Raw genomic sequence first — 19428 nt, 5'->3', positions numbered from 1 at the left:
TGGTTTCTGAATGTACACTAAGGACCAACACTAAGTTAATTTCATAATGAAGTGTTGGTCTAATAAAGTTTTCATGAAGTGTGTAACTTGATCGAGCCTAAAGTGTAATGAAGTTCCCCTTATTTTGCTGGGAAAAGATTAGTTATTAAATGAAGGACGCAGTTTCTCTATTGCATTTCGCACCCGAACCGCAGCGCCAGTTTACGATAGCATGACATCACGGATAGCTACCTGTTTTCCGATGGTTAGCTGTTTCTATTCAGAAAATGGTCTAACTACTCACTGAGTCAAGTCATTATTCCTTTAGGGTACACGCGTAATCCTTGTTTATAAAACTACAGTCCCGAACAAACGCTGTGCGAATATCGTGAGGCCAATGCGAGAGCTTCAAGCCCGTCTTTCGTTTTTTTGGATTTTTTTTTTCTGACTTACCAAGTCTGCGTTCCTCGTATCTAGCCATCCAGCTTTACTTATTTTTACGCTCCCTTCAAGGGAACACTACATACTTTCAATATTGTAGAAACTCTACCGCGCTGTTCTCGCTCGCAAGAGGATGACACTTAGCTGAAATGAAGGCTGGAAACCACTTACAAGATACGCTAATTCGAAACTAAAATTGTCTCTAAATGCCGGACCTGGCGGTGTCATCGACATTTTCGTGACGTAATGATAGAGAGCAGTTATTCGCTAACGGCGCGTAGCGATAAGGCTGGGTATGATTCAAGCTCCTCATCCCGAAATTCCGGCGGAACCAACCTCATGATGACTGAGGATGTTAATGCGATTGGCATTTAAACAATGTGGCGACACATCGTATTGGCCACCGTCGAAACGCGTCACGCACGAGGCGCTTACTGCAGCCGGGTACTTCCCTCGCGTTTCCCTCTTAGGGCGGCGCTGCTGTCGAGGCACCCTCAGAGTTACTGTATAGGCTACCTTACATGGCGCAGCGCTTCCAGAGGGAATAGGCTCCCGAGCCCTGTACATGTAACTCTATTCCCTCATGGTAGCGTAGCGTCATCTAGCGCCGGCGCCGAGAGATCCGCACGTGGCGCGTATCTGAATATGTTCTCAGACAAGATTGTCTGAATACGCATGACGCGGGTTCGATGCCGCCTAGAAACGGATAAATCTTCAAGAATTTGTGTCCCAAATTTCGACCCATTGACCCAAGTTGGCGCGGAAGAGGTTCATCGAAGAGCGGCACACATCCAGTGGCACATACCCGGCAGTGACCCGAGTTGACGTGAAAGAGGTCAGATACAGACAAACATACCGCAAACTCGGCGAAGCTCCCGAAGAATGCTAGCCGCTTTAAAAATAAGGAATTAAGATTGCTGCGCGCGTTTCTTCCGGTTGCTATCGCTTTTGGCCGTCACACAGGAACAAAGCAGGCAAGTGTATCGTAACCTAATGACGCATCCGCCTCCTTGGACTTATTCGTAGAAGCAGGTGGTATAGTAAAATACTTACGGCACATTGGCAACTGCCAGCATATTGTTCTAAAATTTAGAGGGCTTCAAATGCGAGAAAATGACAAGTAGACATCAAATGTACACGTCAGTACCGCTTAAACTGATTCTTTGCACGAAACATTCGGCTTGTTTCGAACTATTTTTTGGAGGAATCCACACAGCCTATCTGGAATCGTTTAGAAAGGACTGTCCACTTCTTGACCTGAAGTCAACCGGGGAGGATATCCGGTAAGTGTCCCCCTAGTGGATCCACATGTCCATTTCGTCTGCTGCTGGAGTGCTGATTGGCTGGCGTGCCTGTCTCCTTCTGACGCGTACCCGAGCCCAGCCAATTAGAACTTCAGTAGCAGACGAAATGAACATGTCCATTATGAGGACACTTACAGAATACCCCCCTTGGTCAATAATGGTACCGCGCCCACCTCGACGGCGTAGCTGAGTGCGTCGACGATGTGCTCGCTCCCGCTGTGGTCGTCGCGGCCCCAGTGGAACTCGGCCTGGTCGAACACGTACTCCTCGGCCAGGAGACCGCCCGTCACGATCGGTTTCGGCATCGACGCCCGCACACGCACTGTAATGGGCCGAGCAAGTGATCAAGGAGAGTGGCACTGCAGGCATCTACGTGTTGCTAAAAAATGAGGAATCAATTGTTACTCGGTACAGTGCAAGAACCACCACCTTTCCAGCTGCCTCTCCTCGCTTTCCTTAACGAAAGCACTATAGTATAGCACCTGCTGACTTCATTCGAAGACATCACGTTAAAATGCACAGCCGAGAGCAAAGGGAAACAAGATTGCATGAAAAGGAGCACGGCAGGATAAATTGCGCAAGAAAATAGTACACAGTCGTACGTTGCCACGTAACTACTGTTTGCGACTCGCAATAGTTATGCAGGCTGTACGTGAGCATAGTAATGCACACGCGACCTTGCTTGAAACCACTTTTAGCACCGAAGCTGTAGGAAAGTCCTCGAATCTTTAAAGCAGTACTGATAGATGACATTACCGGCTCACGTTTTCTGCGTTAAATAAAACTCAAAATCTTCTGAACCCCGTAAATATAATTTGCAAGTTTAATATAGCCCTAATTTTCCATTATAATATTTATTTCTAGCAAACAAGCTTTGATTTCGGCACCCACAAGGAGAATGCGTCAGGACGTCATAATACATTGGCTCGCACTGTTTCAGCGAGACGCCTGTGCGCCTACCACGCGCGTAAGCTCAAGTATTACTAGCTCAGATGTAACTGTGTCAATACTGCTCCGAGCATTCAGCCCATTTACCAGCTCAAGTATAACTGTGACAGTACTGTTCGGGTCATTCATTCCATTTACTAGATCAAGTGCAATAGTGTCAGTACTCATCCAGGCATTAAGTCCATATACACAGCTTATGAGCTCTGTAAATGGACTTAATGCCTGGAGGAGTTCTGACAGTGTTACACTGGAGCTAGTGAATCGAATGAGCGAATGCCCGGAGGAGTACTGCCACAGCTATACTTGCAAGTATAACTGCGGCAGTACTCCTCCGGGCATTCGCTCATTCGATTCACTAGCTGCAGTGTAACACTGTCAGTACTCCTCCAGACACTCAGTCCATTTGCTAGCTGTATCTCCAACTAGATACTGTCACTATTCCAGCCACCATATTGTCTGTGGGGATGCGATCACTTTTGCGAGATGTCGTGTTTTTTATTATTTATTTAAAAATTTTCTTGATCCTATTGAACTTCGCGTAGCAATTTTGTTTTCAGACACCCTCTGTCAGTTGAGCGAACACATTGTTGTAGGTCGTTTCTTTTGTTCATAAAATATCAGCAGACACTCTATAAATTTTATGAATGACCCGTCCACTTCAACAAACTGTTCTTTATACATTACTAGGAGTGCTCGAATAGGAAAATGTTTGAATTGAATCGAATACGAATATTCGAAAAAAGAAAATAACGCCCACTGAATATCGAATCGAATATCCTATACTTTTTCACTTCTTAAGCAACGATAAATATGATATATGAGATACATTAACACATGCATATAATGCCTTTTACAATTACTCGTCCGGACAACTGAGAAACTCGTAAATGATAAATTGTTTAAATTACCCGGGACACCAATAACGATCGCAGTAACGAAGCATTGGAACAGTATGTCACCAAACGCATGTACAATAGCGTTTAAAAAAATTAAATGATGGGGTTTCACGTGCCAAAATCACGATCTGATTATTAGGCACGCCGTAGTGGGGTACTCCAGAATAATTTCGACCACCTGGGGTTCTTTAACGTGCACCTAAATCTAAGAACACGGGTGTTTTCACATTTAGCCCCCATCGAAATGCGGCCGCCGTGGCCGGGAATCGATCTCGCGACCTCGTGCTCAGCAGCCAAACACCATAGCCATTGAGCAACCACGGAGAGTGCAATTGCGTTTGCAGAAGGAGATAAGTGTGAAACTGCAGCACTGGACGTTCTTTTGAAAATATGCTAGCAATAAATCGGAAGGAATTCGTTTATAGGCTGCTAAACGCGAGCAGTTGTTATTGAACCACTGAAAATCATTGAGAAGAAGGGAGCTGCTCCGAGTTGTAGCCCACGAACTGGCGCCCCTGAGCAAGAACCGCAGCTATCATTCGGAACAGCCCTGTCATCCATCGTTCTGTCTCACTCGAAACTCTAAAAAGTGTTTTTGTCTCTTATGCATTCGAAAGAAACGAATATTCGACAATTTTGCTTAGTAAATATACTAGTAGGGACTAATCGATTCGTATACGAAATTTAAAATATTGGCACACCCCTCTGCATTTACGGTACTCAATCATACAAACAGGAACGGAAAGTTATTAAAAAAAAGTTCGGGCGCAATGTATCTACAGCGTTGATTGTCAAAAAATGCGATAGCACGATTGTATGTTTGAGAAGTTCATATCTTTATATAAGTACAATAACGTCAGATCCCACGCACATGCAGAATCTGTTTGAAGCGATGCATTCGTAATGCGAGCATTTAAGTGCTATAACACTATTTGTCTTCTGCACCACGTTTTACAGCGCAGCGCTTACCTAGCTCATCTTAGCACGACAGCCCAGTTTACTGTTTCACTCTCTCCAGGATTGGCCCACTTGCGACGCGCGGTAGACATTTCGCCAGCTGCGAACGCGTATTTCATGAGCGAGCTTGCGCACTCTCATTCATGAAAGTGACGTCTCTATGCCTCGTACCTTTTTACAAACTTGTGATTTCGTGCATCACTGCGTGACCCGCGTGCGTACGCTCAAAACACCTCGGGTTTTCTGATGAATACCTTCAAGGTACATGGGCGAAGTCCGGCTAAAATGCCATAAAGAAATGCCTGAGCGATGTTGAGATCAAGCCTCTGTTTTCCATTTCTAACCATTAGGCAGCGATCACACGCATGTTTCTCTCTCGTGACAAAGTCGCTCGTTGTATTGTCTGGTGCGTGCTTCACGAGCCAGTCATCCTCACCTTTATAGTTTTGGGTATGTTTGGTACGTGTATGTTTCTAACCTTTTTGATGGACCGGTCCCGGAGATATTGCAGTATAAAAACACATGCCGATCGCCCGATCCCGAAGATAGTCAGGTACCGCGGTGGTCTTCTTCTTCTTCTTTCTGGGGTTTTACGTGCCAAAACCCGTTCTGATTATGAGGCACGCCGTAGTGGAGGGCTCCGGATTAATTTTGACCACCTGGGGTTCTTTAACGTGCACTACAACGCAAGCACACGGGCGTTTTTTCATTTCGCCTCCATCGAAATGCGGCCGCCGCGGCCGGGATTTGATCCCGCGATCGCGTGCTCGGCAGCGCAACGCCTTAGCTGAATGAGCCACTGCGGCGGGTAGGTACCGGTGGTACCTCACCATTTGGTACAACAGGTGGTATTGGCACCGGTGATACCACCGTGCAGTATAACCGCACGGCGGCGGTATACCGGTGGCAAGGGGAGCGTTGTTGCGTTTTTACCTTCCGACAGCTACTGTTTCCAGATGCTGTGCATCTGGTCGAAGACGCTGTGGTGATTCATTTTCATCCCCAACTCGCTGAGTGAGACATTGTACTTCATCGACGTCAGCTATATTAGGCAACTACATTAAATTAAAATTAACCAGTAATATGCTTATGGTCTACAGATTGGATTTGAGGAATTCTAAGAAGGCGCATTCTTGCAAAACTTTTCCCCGCTGTTCACAACAAGTCCCACACAAAGCTAAGACACGGGATGTGTTCTTTATACATTAAGATATCGCACCCGTGGGGGAATATATTAGAAAATGCAGTTTCTCTCTCTCTGTGTGTGTGTGTGTGTGTGTGTGTGCGTGTGCGTGTGCGTGTGCGTGTGCGTGTGCGTGTGCGTGTGCGTGTGTGTGTGTGTGCGTGCGCGCGCGCGCGCGCGGAGGAAAGCGGTACTGTGCAGCGAGCATTGTGGCCTCAGAGATTGCAATCTCAGAGGTCACACGCAGCAGGCATCTTTGAGATACGCACGCGTCCTCCCAGTGTTGTAGACGACAGGGTTGGCGAGCGGCGTGGAGAAGTGCTTGAAGCGCAGCGGTGGCACCGCGACGCCGATCGACTTGTGCGGCAGCAGCAGCACGGGCGACTGCTTGGCGCCGTTACAGCTGCTCCACTCCTGGCCCCACTCGCGGGGAACTGTGCGCGTATACAATCAATCAATCAGTCAATCTATCAACCAACCAACCAATCAATCAATCAATCTATCAATCAATCGATTAATCGATCGATCACTCAGTCAGTCGGTAACCAGTCACTGAGTCAATCAATAAGACAGGCAACAATTTGTTCACCAATCAGTCGGTCAATGAATTAGCATATCAATGGATTCGTCAGTCACTCAATCCATCAGTTAATGATTGAATCAATCGACTAATGAATTTTTCTGGCAGCTGGTCACTGAACGAATCAATTAATCAGTCATTCAGCCAGGAAATCGACAAACTTGTTCGCCGAATCAGTCAATCGGTGTTTATTTTACGTTCCCACGATGACCACAAGTTCTGGATATCGGTGGGAAAGAAACAAAGGAACAAAAGAAAGAAAATAAAGAAAGAGAAGAATAAAGATGAATGTTAAATACAGATTAAAAAAGTATGCAGCAACTCCACTGGATTTGTCTAAGTATGCATATGCATACTCCCAAATTTCAATTGGTCCACCCCCAAATTTTAAGTTGGCCCACCGCCAAATTTTCAGTTGACCCACCTCCAAATTTCAAGTTGGCCCACTCCTAATTTTTAAGTTGGCCCATGCCCAAATTTCAAGTTGGTTCACCTCCAAATTTCAAGTTTTGTCCACACACTAATTTCAAGTTGCGCCACTCCCAAATTTCAAGTTGGTCCACCCCTGCTATAACCTTCCCATGCATTTTCCAGGGAGCCCTATGTATTCCTATGGGTATGCATAAACCTGATCATATGGGTGTTCACTCTGATAAATTTTTTTGTTGTTTCAATTGTTTCTTATCGCTAATAAAGCTACCAATCACCTACATTTACACTAGTAAAACGATTAAGCGTCTTCGCAAATTACGTATTTTCGCGCTGATACTTTTCACATAATGGACAAATTTTGCTGGGGTAGTCGCTAAAGAATGCTTAGGCATTAAATACTAGAATGGAGATATAAGAAAGCATGTAGATAACGAAAAAAGATTAAACGTTCAGCAAAAAATGTTAAAAAACGAGATTGGCACACATGGAATGCGGTGCAATAAAAACATACCAACAACACTGGTTGACCAACGTAAATGATCAAGACATGGTTGTAACCGTAGAGGAAGAGTACAAGAAAAGTGTTTTGAAAGATATAAAATAAAAAAAGAAGGCGTTGGCACAACACCGATATACAGGGGTACAACAGCACATACGAAGGGCGAGGGCCTCAGCAAGTGCACACGTGTGTACTCACTGATTGGTTGGGGCCCCGGGACGTGGCAGTTTGGGACGTAGTAGTGCCACCGCTCGCGCACCACGCCCTGCACCGCTTGAAACAATGCACGAAAAACGTCGGTCAGATCCAGGCGCGGTAATGACACCAAGATAAACGAGGTCATTGGGCCGGCATTCACCGTGTATATTTTGAGCGCACACATCACATCACGTAAGTCAGATGATCACAATAAGGACGACCATCACTGTGCCACTCGCACTCCTGAAGCTGAGCGCGTGGCAACTCATCTGGCTGCCCAACGGACGGACGAATAGATAGATAGATAGATAGATAGATAGATAGATAGATAGATAGATAGATAGATAGATAGATAGATAGATAGATAGATAGATAGATAGATAGATAGACGAGCCTTGAGACGCCATACCAACAATTTGCCAGAGTAGGACGAAGGCGAGCCGTCTTATGTCCATGGCGATGGGGCTTCTGCGAACACCCACGCCGGGAAATTTGGAGCGCGTCAGCGCCGGTGCATAGCCAGAACTCTGCGGCTTTCGGTGTCAGCACTGCTGTGCTCTGGACAGAGAGATAGAAAAACGACGATAAAAATAGTGTGTAGGGCCAACTAGAATCGAAGTACAGGCGGACCACTATAACACACACAACACACACACACACACCACACACACACACACACACACACCACACACACACACACACACACACCACACCACACGCACACACACACACACACACACGCACACGCACACGCACACAAATGTACAATTCCAGCGGTTGGTAGTTGAAAAGAAAAAAAGAGGCTGGTCATGGACGACCTGCTTTTTTAAAAAGACAGGAATAGATTCAAATAGTGCAAAAGAAAGTGAAATTATGAAGGTTACTCTCGCGCTCAGCCTGGTGATCAGGGTTCACGGAGGTTTAATTTTTTCTTTTCTTCTGCTAGCCTGTCTTTAATTTTTGCGCATTCACAGAATGTCCCGTGGGTTTGTTTATCGAAGTAAAGCTTAGTTGTTTGTCCCGCGTTCGTCCTGTGTACAGCGTTCGTCGTTCTACTTGTGTTTTTCACGTTGCTGGAACCTTCATACCTCCACTTACCACCAACTCGCCCAGCGAACCACCTTACATATAGTGCAAAAAAAAAAAAGCTGGTGCGTTATGCAACATCAGCAGCTGTTACTCCGCCATGCTCTTACATGATCCGCATAGAGACTCCACTGTGTGGGTCGCTGCGGTAACCACGTACAAGCCTGAAAGAGTAACAGGTGCGGCTATTAAAGATGCATTTGCTACGTGGCCTTCTTGGTTTTGTTTTAACACGAAAGTGTTTTATGGTCCACGATCAAATTCCTGCAACGGATGTCACGCGTAAAAATTGCTATGTCTTGACAGGAATGGCGCCGCTATCCAGGAACGGTGAAGCGAAGTACTGCATCATGACACTAGCGAGCGCCGACAGAGAGCCCTTCGGTAGTCTCAGTGCATATAGGAGGCTATGATGCAGTTTCAGCATATGGTTTGTCTTTCGCGTCCGATTCACCTGGGACGCCTCGTCGCCTACGGAATGCAGCTTCAACATGCATCAGCAGTGCTTACACGCCGCTGCTTCGCTTGCGATGGCACCAACTAAGAAAACTGCTGCACTGAGCGGCGCAGAAAGGCAATGACGTCGACGGGCGAATCTCGCTTTGGTCCGGCGAGAGACACGCCAGCGTAAAGCAGAACACCTTCGCGAGTTCGCGGCCGCGAACTCTGCCACTCGCATTCCTGAAGCTGGGCGCGTCGCAACTCAAATGGCAGCCTAAGACACTACGGAGCCGGACCAAAATGTTCGTACCTTCGGCGAAGCAACTCGGCAGCAGGGCGCCGCTCGCAAAGCAAACCTGCAACTCGGTCGCCGACCCGCGAAACGTGCGGCTTTCACTTCAGCGGACCGTGAGTTCATGAAGCGACTTACTGACAACCCGTTCGGTTTCGCTTGCACGGTTTGCGAACGCATGTGGTTTATGGCGGATTTGCACGGTGCTCCGGCGCTTGCAACGTGCACGGTGTCTCCGGGGGATGTTTCCCGGTCGCGAGTCGTTCTACAACTTTCGCTTGTGTGGCAATTGTAGAGGATCCCTGTGCCGTCGTAGGGTGCCGCTGACGGCAACTTGCAACTTAATTCTGCACGTAAAATAAATATGCAACAGCTTCTGGGAAGACACGTTTCACTTTCGGGTTCTACCGATTCCTATGTAAGAGGGATCGACCATTTTTTTAATGTCTGATGACCCGAACAAAGAACAGGTGGTCACGCTCATCGCACTTGCAATCTAATAGATTATCGGGAACATGCGGGCGAAATTCTCCGTTGGTGTTTGTGAGTGTCGCGGAATTTTTTACACAAAGCCCATCTCTCGAGACGCTATATATGTCCGCTTCGCTGCAGAATTAAGGGAGGCGTTAGGTTTCCTCGGTTTCTCTTCATTTCTCTATTGTACAGCGTGTAATTCAGCTCAGTGTGTCGTCGTCGGCACACGTGCACCTTTGTCACGTTGAACGCAAACTTGAGCTGTTCTCCTTTGCATTGGACAGGCCTGTACGCCCACAAATTTGGACCACGTGAGTGTCCGACTGCCTTTTCCGGGTCTGTGTTCGAAGTTGTGCCGACACTTAGTCGGCGAACGCAGCCCTCTGAGCGCACGAGAACCAACCGAGTACCCCGTGTGACTTTTTACCAAAGCACAGATGATGAGTACCATGACGGTACTTACCTCCACCAGCCTGCATAAGCTCTCTTCATGATGCACACAGACCAAACGCATATACTTCTACTTCTTCTTCCTTCGACTGTCACGACGCTGCAGTAGATTTGGCATGTAACGCTAGCCTTTTGATGATGATGATGACTACGATGCTGATGATGGCTTGAAACCATGGCATATAGTGCGCTAAGGGGGATTGTCCAAGAAACGAGTGGCGCAGACAAAATATGCAATAATTTAATATACTTTCAAAGCGCAATAAATGAAACGATGAAGTGCAGAAATTGAGGATCGCGATTCAACGGTCAGAAGCGCATAATTTAATTCCCGCGTTTTAAAACGAATAAGAAAAGTGCTGAAAAATGTGCGAAAAACCCATAAAAGACAACAACACAATAACCGTTTAGTGGGCAGGAGTCACGAATGAAGTTTTTTTTGTGATGGGATTGCATATCTCCCTGTGCGCGTGCCCCCGTGTGGACCTTCCAAAGGATAACGGTGCAGGGACATTGAACTGCAGGCGAAGTTGGCGCAGTACAACGTCCACCGTGCTCATTCTAAGGGATGAGAAGCGCCGAGAAGTCTGTAAAAAAAAGTCAGTTGCTTCAATTCTGTTGCAAAACAGACGTAGGACAAAGAGCTCCAGATAAAATCTGTGCATATGATCTCTCACAGAAGAAAGCAATAATCGGCACTACCCACAATACGGGAAATAAATTATTCCGAAAAGGAAGTGGCGCCATCAATAATATGCCCATGCAGTAGTAATTGAATACGAGTAACTCCCGAATCTTCATGTTCACGAGATATGCGAGAATTTCGGTAACTATATAAAAAAAAAGAGAATACAACAGATTGCAGCGTTTACTTCGGCTCCGAACTCATTTACTGCGGCTGCAGCACAATTATGTTCCACAGTGAAGACCAACATCTTATTTGTTTTTGTTTCTTTTGGTTGCCTGCTTGTTTCTCAAATGATCGCGTTCACGTCTATGCGGAACTGGAAGATAACCCCAGCGGTCAGGGCAGGCTTTTTAGGGGCGAAGTGTGGCGGTTGTATAAGAACCTATAATTTAAAGTAACCTATAAAAATATTGCTACATACGTTATTATAACGTTTCAAATGTAATTAGAATTTGTGATACTGACAGAAAGGGTAGAGTTGAATAGATAAGTTGTGACCTTTTCTTCTTTCCGATGTACGCAACTTACTTGTGTGACATAGTAATGTCATGTTGTGAAAATCGAACTACGTACATGGACGGGCTTCAGCATTCTGATACTCAACTTGTCGACGTGTACCTTGTCTACGTATTTAGTTAAGATACATTGTTTTATAGCACCTATTATTCGCTATTGTTTGGCCAAACGCTTATGCTCATGTTTCTTTTTTATTTTTGTTCATGGTGGTTGAAAACTTTAGCAATTTAAATATATTTGATTCGGATAATCTTGGTACATCGTGTTTATTTTTGTTTTATGTGAAACAGACACATTTCCTTGTTTCGATCGTGCAATAGGGCAACAGTCCAAGCAGCTACAAACTTGACGTGACTGTATGGCGTAGTATTTCAGATGACCTTCAAATTTGAAGTCTCCTTGCACCATTTTTTTTTGTATTAAGTTTTCCTGTACAACAAAATTTGGGGAGCAGGCGAATAGGCAGTCGATCTGTCGGTCTTCATGGTTTTAAGGCGCGATGAATCGTTTTGAATGCCCCTGTCTGGAACTTTCAAATAGACTCCGAGGCCAAAACCTCTACAATTGATGTCACGAGCGAAATGACGCAGGGCCAGCTACAAGATTTGAGCGATTTCATTTTCTCTGTACATTTGCAGTACTACTACATAGGCAATTCGCGCATGTGAATACTGTGAGGTATACTGTGTAAACTACTTGGTGCTTTCGATGTTGTTTTCTACTAACAACCTTATTCTCGGCGCATCCTCTGTTGTAGGAAAGTACCATGCTTGAGGCTTAATTATAATCATCAGTGTCATGTGTGCCTCCTTGTGCCTTTGAACGCTGGTTCAATAATTATGCGATGCACACAATGTAATCCATGTTTAGTACAGTATTGCTCATTATGGCCTCCGAAATACATGCCCAGATGCCACAGCTCTCAGAAGTCTGGGTGGCAGCGCAAAACCTTGCCTTAATTGCCCAGCAACGTTGCTGGGGGATAGCTCTGCTTTTTTTTTTTTTTTTTTTGCTGTCCTTATTGCCGGCAAAAATCAATGCGCATGAATACACTCAAGCGGAAATGCCAAAGGGGTTACAACATACTTTGGATATGACAGTCCCACAGAATTGACCTTGTTGAGCTCTGTAGTCAGCGCGCTCGTCTCCCAAATGCGTATTGCTTTACTGGCATGGGCTCCAATCCCAATGGAGCCGGTCGTGGAGAAGTTTTATTTTTCGTCACGCTGTGGCAATGACGATGCTTGGGACAAGATTGCCTGATGACGACAAAACAATCTTCGTTGTGGGTTGTCGATGACGACAAGAGTCGTCGTCAGAGCAATGCACGGACGGGCAAGGCAAGCCCAATTCCGAGCTCTCAACTGCTGTCGCAGTAAAAAGTCGAGCACGATTGAAGGAAGAATATGAGAAAAAAAATTCCTCTACTGTATTCATGCAATATTACTCATAATGGACGCATGAATTCAACATTATCCGCGTAATGATGTTCCAGCAGTTGCTGTGGGTACAAAACCTGAAATATCTGTTCCGTATAGTTGCACATTTTCCTCCTCTCCACTGTGGCACTTCCCTTAGTCTGCGCACATTTTTCCCCCTCTGTTATACACATGTGGACGCGCTAGAACGTGGTATTTTTTTGCGTGTACCTTAGTGCTTCAGCAGTCTATGACTAGCAGAATTCCGAAGCGAAAATTTTCAGCTCGCGACAATTGCGGCATACCAATTTGTTTTTACCATGTACATACCAATGTACATGTACAACCCTAACAACAGGTGCTTCACAGAGGGGGCACGCAACGTATCTGCAGAATAGAAGAATAAAACTGAACAGAATATCGTTTAACTGACGTCAGAGCCTATTAGACGGAACAGATTGTCGCGCTCACTCTCTCTCTCACACAAACTCTCTCCCTCTCTCGAGTTACTGAGCTGTCGTGGCAGAACGGCTGAAGGTAATTCAATCTGCGGCCAGACTTCGTGAACGCCTCGCCGTTGCCAGTGCGCATTGCTACACTCCGTTTGAGCCGCGCTCTTTCAGTGGCGTCGCGCGCGCGTACTTGCTCACCGTTCCGCGTCACTTGAAGGAGGCCGTGTCCAGCGCGAACAGAAAGCGAGCTGCGATAAAAAGGAAAAAAAAGTTAACAAGCAATATAAGCAAGCGGTCAAGAGAGCAGCAGCATCAAAAGCGGTGGCAGCTCGGCAAGCTTCGTACGAGAGTGCGCACGAACAAACGCACACACCGGTGGTGCCGGTCCCCCCCAACGCCGCTGCCGCAGCTCGCCAGTCCGTTGACCGGTCGCGAGTGTAGCAGACGACGCGCGGTGCTGACGGTGCCTACCAGCAGACGACGGCGACGTCTTCGAGCAGACGACACGGCGTGTGTTTGTGTGTGAAGTGCGTGTGTGTGCGTGTAAATTCAAGCAGACGAGATCATGGTCGGCCTTCTGGTGCGTGCCGGCCCGAAGCCAATCTTCGAGCCAATCGAAGCTGTCTTCTGCCCTTCCATCTCGGACAAGCTCGCGGCCTGCGGAAGCCGCCGCCGACAAATCGTAAGATTGGCCTCACGCATTTCTCGTCGTTCTTACGGTGCGCGCACCACGTCGTGAAGGAGATATCACGGCGCGCTAGCTCTGCGCATGGTGTAGTTGCCGTTCGTATCAAGTGGCTTCTTATACGGCTGTTCGCCTCTCCAACAGCCGTAAGAAAAGAAATAGCATGCTATAGCGAGTCGGTCACGCTTGACAGACCGGACATGAAGGCACGTACGTAGAAGTTGTGTGCGCTTGTGGAATGGAAGTCGGTCCTTCTGCGGCGTCAGGGGGAACGTGACTCGTACGACACTCGCTGATCAAGCATATTGTGCCCCTGTGTATATATATGGTGTGTCAGACTGTTTGTATACGTTGCTCAATGGACGGTACATCGCACACGTCGCACGTAAGGCGCAGGATTCATTTGCAATGCAATGTGCGTGCCGCACCGCCTGAGCCCCGACCCGTTCGTCGTTCGTACCGTACCGCACTCCTCATTTGAACACTCGCGCCGCTTCGCTATGCGACTGTACTGAACGAGACACAATGTTATTTGATCGTCCACGCGTTTGAATCTGCAAGACCTAAGCACTACGTCGCGGGCATTCTGACATGTCATCCACAGTTTGTGATACCAAATTTGTATTTCTGTATAGTGGTCGGAGTCAAGGAGGTCTGGAATTTGGGGAATTTCACGTGTAGACCACTATAGATTTGTGAAAGCGAAACGCTTCTATTCTGTTTGTTTTTGTTTTCTACAGCCGCTTCGACGACGTTATGGAATAGCCTGGCTGGAAATAATAAGTAAGAGCTGGGCAAAACAATCTCGAAGAAACAATGACAGTAACTTTTCTGGTTATTGAATATAGGGGTTCGATGTCGAAGATGGGGGTTTCAGTATTTCGAGATTATATTCATAGTAGGGGCTATGTTAAAACGTTTGTTTCAAGCAGCGTAGTCTGTTCGATGGAGCGGCGTGCGAAGAAAAAAAAGAAAGAAGATTATAGCACTGCGCAACAATTGTTTTAATTGCACGGCGCAACTTGTTTGAGGAAAGCGCAGTAATTGCTGCCAGTGAGGCGAGTCCCTGGTCCACGCGCATTGCTAACAAGGGCGTCCGCACAACGCACCGGTCACGTTGTCTCGTGCAAATGATCTCTCTGGCTAATGGTGACGGCGCACTTGCGCTATAGACGACGAAATTATTTTCTTGTTTTATTTCGCACCCGAAATAATGGTCACCTTCGGCTAATAGTATGCTTTTGTCAGGCAACGTCGTCGGCTTAGCCAAGAAGCGTTTTGTTCAAAGGATGGGTTTCGTACTGCAGATCCAGTGCGAATGCATTAGACAAATTCGGACGTCTGAGAGAGCGAGAAAGGAGATGAAAGACGTGAAGGTTAACTAATACAGATATCCGTTTGGCTGCCTTTGGGATTACCATGGGGGCTGGCGAAAACGTATAAAAGATACAGAACGATATAAAGATGTAAAGTGGTACTGTGTAGGCGCATTCGGGGAAGTTCTTATAAAAGGTAGTGTCCGAATATACCCCCCTATGACGGCTCCGAACAGGAACAATCTGGGAGGCTGTGCTTTTGCTGCCTGCAAGCGCCGGAAGCGACCGAAAAGTCGGAAACTCGTCATGATTGCTGTGTTTTAGACATTGCTTATCATTACTTAGTATCTATCGATCTATTCTATCTATCTATCTATCTATCTATCTATCTATCTATCTATCTATCTATCTATCTATCTATCTATCTATCTATCTATCTATCTATCTATCTATCTATCTATCTATCTATCTACTATCTATCTATCTATCTATCTATCTATCTATCTATCTATCTATCTATCTATCTATCTATCTATCTATCTATCTATCTATCTATCTATCTATCTATCTATCTATCTATCTATCTATCTATCTATCTATCTATCTATCTATCTATCTATCTATCTATCTATCTATCTATCTATCTATCTATCTAGCTATCTATCAGGATGCATGGGCAAATAGATGCGTGGGAAAGCCAGCTTACGGGATTTCTAATATTATCTGCTAACTGAATGGGTAACAGGAAACGCGCGCCGGCGTAATGCCGAGCATGGCCGACATGCGGTTGGGTGCAGCGGTGTTACGTTTGCCAGTCAGATTTCAAAAATTTTCGACACATTCTTTGATCGCCTGTACTGCGACTACGTTTGGCTTCTGTGTTGACTAAAGGAAGCCGCGGTAGGTATGGACGTAAAAGTAATACCAGAAAGGTGCGAGCTGTGCCGTGCCACACCGAAGTTCGCGAACAATTATAGCGCACAAAAAGAAAAAAAAAAAATAGAAAAGAAATGAAACGTTACAAACAGCACAGAAGGCGCAGAACAGCGTAAGAACGAAAAATAAAAATAAAAAAGAAATACTCGTCTTAAAATGACATACACACAAAATGTCTCAAGAGGAAAAGAGTTACGTTCAGTATCACTGCTTCCAAAAAAAGAAGCAGAAATGCCATTCTGGCAGTACAGAATGTTGTGTTCAGCTACATCAACCTTAATCGCGGCCGACAATATAAGTGGCCTTGGAGAACTCGGTTTATAGCAACAAGTGCGCGTTCCTGACAGAGAGAGAGAAACGAGAAGGGAAAGGTAGAGTGCATTTGTTGGCTACGGGCTTACGAGCTTAATTACTTCCCTCTAGTAAATTGGTTTGGGATCACTGTCCCTTCTGCCGGCCACATTTATAACTGACGACGCAGGAATTCAGTTTCCAACGAAGGTACGCTGTTTAACCGAGCGCGGAGTCAGAGAAAAACTATCTGGCTGCTGGCTAGTATAAAAAGTCAACGCGAGGCATGAGGCAGGAAGACATTCAGGAATGTACGCGTACTGGAGCGGTTAGGGGTCAATCGGCAATCATGATGGAACTACACTAAATTCCACAGGAAACGCAGATATGGCAGTTTTTCTTTTTTTTTCTTTTTAAGAAGAGATAGACCTTTTGTCTCTAACAAAGCATTTAGCTCGTATGTTTGCCGCGTGAATGTCGCAGAGCTACTTTAAGTACTAAAATACGCACTTACAAATCAGCTATCTGGCCGCTTCTGGCGCGTACCTGCGTGGTATGGAACCCATATAAAATATGAGATCCTGGTAAGTAAGAAATAATTTAGGAAAAAGAGGGATTTAATTTATGTTCCATTGGTATTACGACATTACGTCTCGTCCGTCATAAAATTTTTTTCTGCTTTAATGTTTTCTGCTTTACATAGGAATGACAACTGTCTTTATTGTCACCCTATGCAACATGTGATCTCGTGCAACGTTTATGTTTGTGCCCCCCACAGGTCACGACTTTAAATGTCACGCAATGTTTACGTTTATGGACCGTTCGCGAGCTATGTCGAAATGCTGTCACACATAAGCAGTTCGTGTCACAGTTTGGCGTCTCACAGCTGATGAGAACGCGCGCTGCGAGACGTCGACGGTGCGCAGTCGCGTCTTTCGAATTCCGTTTTAGCGAAATGCCCGTTATAAAGAAAAAAGAAAGAGAAAATGATGGGGGCAACACTTGATGTGTATCCCGCGAGCCTCTTAAGAAGGGTTCACCAGCTACAGGAGCGGTGTCTCGTTCCGCGATGACCTCCACTTGCGCCACGGCCAAGCGGACGGAGTTGGGAGGGGGAGGGGGAGGGGGGGGGGCGGTCAACTTGTGAGAATTTCTGCACAGCGGGGTGTCTGCCGCATAGTCTGGACAGGACGAGGCTTGTGGTGGGGGGGTGTCCGTGAAGGTCGGATATAAGAGGGCGGGGGGGGGGGGGGGGCAGGCATGTTGTGGCCTACGGGCAGAGTGCCCGCTCTGCCCTGCCCACCGGCGACCGTTTCACCTCCTCCTCCTCCTCTCGCAAGTGCGCGCGGCACCTTGTGTATCCCCCCTTCCTTATATGCATGCCCCCCCTCCCCCCCTGTCCGGGTCGTTTATGCCCTGCTGGGTTGCGCAACCGGTATTAGCGTTCCCAGGCGCGCTCGCTCTCCTTTGCTCTTTCGCCTCGGCCGTACGTGGCCCGCTCGAAAGACGCGATCCCCGCTGCGAGCGGGCCGCGGAACCGAGCTGCTCCGGTATTCGTGGTTCCGAGAATAAACGCGACCGCCTTGTAAGTATGTACGCTAAGTGCATCGACACGGGCGACTTCGCTCCGCGAAGCTATAGTGCCGACGCCGCTGTATGCTGCGGAACGCATTGGGCGATGATATGCAAGATAGTGTACACAAGCCTGCGACAGTTCGGCGATATAGCCGCGCCTTGCTTCGCGCACGGAGCGAATTAATGATCGCTTATTAGAGAGTTCAAGTGGGTGCCGTGTCACGTTTCCGTGTACGAGCATTGTACGGTAGTATTGCAATCTACTTGCCTTACACTTGCCCCGTTGGCGCCGGATAGAAAAGTTTAGCGTACGGTAATAAAACATGGCTAAAAGAGAGAGAGAGAGAGAGGTCGTAAGGGAAAGGCAGGGAGGTTAACCAGGCTGAGCCCGGTAGGCTACCCTGCACTGGGGTAGCCCTGCACTGGCTACCCTGCTACCCTGCACTGCACGTATACCCAGGCAGCTCAATAAGCGGTCAAGTGATCGTTCCTCAAATCCCGCGTGCCCCTTAGCCGCCAAGTACGGCCTTGTTAAAAGGTACGGTATTTGTTAAAGGTAGGCAGATGGAGCACCACCGTGTAGTTCATTTCGGGGGTACCCGTGGTCTTCCTTCTGCCCATACACCTGTACCCATGCTACTGTACACTTTTTTTAAAGCACTTGGCAGGGAGACAGACTAATCACTCTCGCCGTCCGAACCCTTGTAGTTCCATCATATGCATGCGCGGCACATGGGCCACAGCAGTGCTCTATATTAAAGGTCCCTCACCATGCCCAGCGGAATTTTTTTTGTCATACACTGGAAGTGGTGAAACGCCGTTTACAGAGAGCGTTTCACCGCGAGAACTATTTCAAATGGCCTCACTATTAGAGGAAATAGACGAAATCGCAAAGTCGCATCGTCGCCGTTCTGTCGGGAGGTGAGCTTCAATTGCCAACATAGACCTCCCTTAGCCTGAATTCGCGTACGCAAGTGGCGTTCTTTCCCTGCCTTGTCCCCGCGTCACGTTTGCGTCAGGAGCTTCGTCCGAATCTTACTTTTATTTTTCTTTACTTCCAATGTTTTTTTTTCTTGCTTCGCGGCGCACTTCCATGTGGTAGCCTTGCGCGCGTTCTGCATTGGTTGATTTACGAAGTCACGCTCCGTTATCGGTGACGTTGCAGGCAGAGCGAAAACTTATGCGAGGCACCTGCGGGACCTTGATTCTCCGACAGGAAGCTGGGCTCCTTGGAGAGGAAAGGCACGTGCTGGGCTTTTCGTTTTAAATCTCTGCTGTCTGCGCGCCGTGCAGCGGTTTGATACTTTGCAGACACATTCGTTAGCGCGAGATATGCGTACAGCTCTTGTCTATTTGAGAAGCATGACTCTATAATGACTTGTTACCGTTTC

At 46.9% G+C, this 19428-nt stretch overlaps 2 protein-coding genes across 6 annotated transcripts in view; one reads left to right on the top strand and one right to left on the bottom strand.

Annotated features, from left to right (window-relative positions):
* LOC119445096 (carbonic anhydrase 1) overlaps nucleotides 1–10295 on the bottom strand; it is a 43855-nt gene extending 33560 nt beyond the window's left edge. The window contains exons 1-4 of one of the 5 annotated variants that reach the window (XM_049664076.1): nucleotides 10174–10235; nucleotides 7827–7975; nucleotides 7418–7492; nucleotides 5978–6142 (exon numbers count right to left, since the gene is read on the bottom strand). In XM_049664076.1, coding sequence (XP_049520033.1) covers nucleotides 5978–6142; nucleotides 7418–7492; nucleotides 7827–7872 — 286 coding nt within the window. In that variant the 5' untranslated portion in view covers nucleotides 7873–7975; nucleotides 10174–10235. Of the gene's footprint in view, nucleotides 1–5977; nucleotides 6143–7417; nucleotides 7493–7826; nucleotides 7976–10173 lie in introns of all 5 variants that reach the window. The other 4 variants (XM_049664081.1, XM_049664077.1, XM_049664080.1 and 1 more) reach the window with 4 other exon arrangements.
* Nucleotides 10296–13340: 3045 nt separating this feature from the next.
* Nucleotides 13341–19428, top strand: part of LOC119446299 (uncharacterized) — a 394554-nt gene continuing 388466 nt past the window's right edge. Inside the window, 1 exon segment of the mRNA XM_049664068.1 lies at nucleotides 13341–13916. Within this exon segment, the coding sequence (XP_049520025.1) occupies nucleotides 13800–13916 (117 nt within the window). The 5' untranslated portion in view covers nucleotides 13341–13799.

The sequence above is a fragment of the Dermacentor silvarum genome, chromosome 3 (assembly GCF_013339745.2).
Source record: "Dermacentor silvarum isolate Dsil-2018 chromosome 3, BIME_Dsil_1.4, whole genome shotgun sequence".
NCBI classification, from domain to species: Eukaryota; Metazoa; Arthropoda; class Arachnida; order Ixodida; family Ixodidae; genus Dermacentor; species Dermacentor silvarum.
This window is presented reverse-complemented; position numbering and strand designations above follow the sequence as displayed.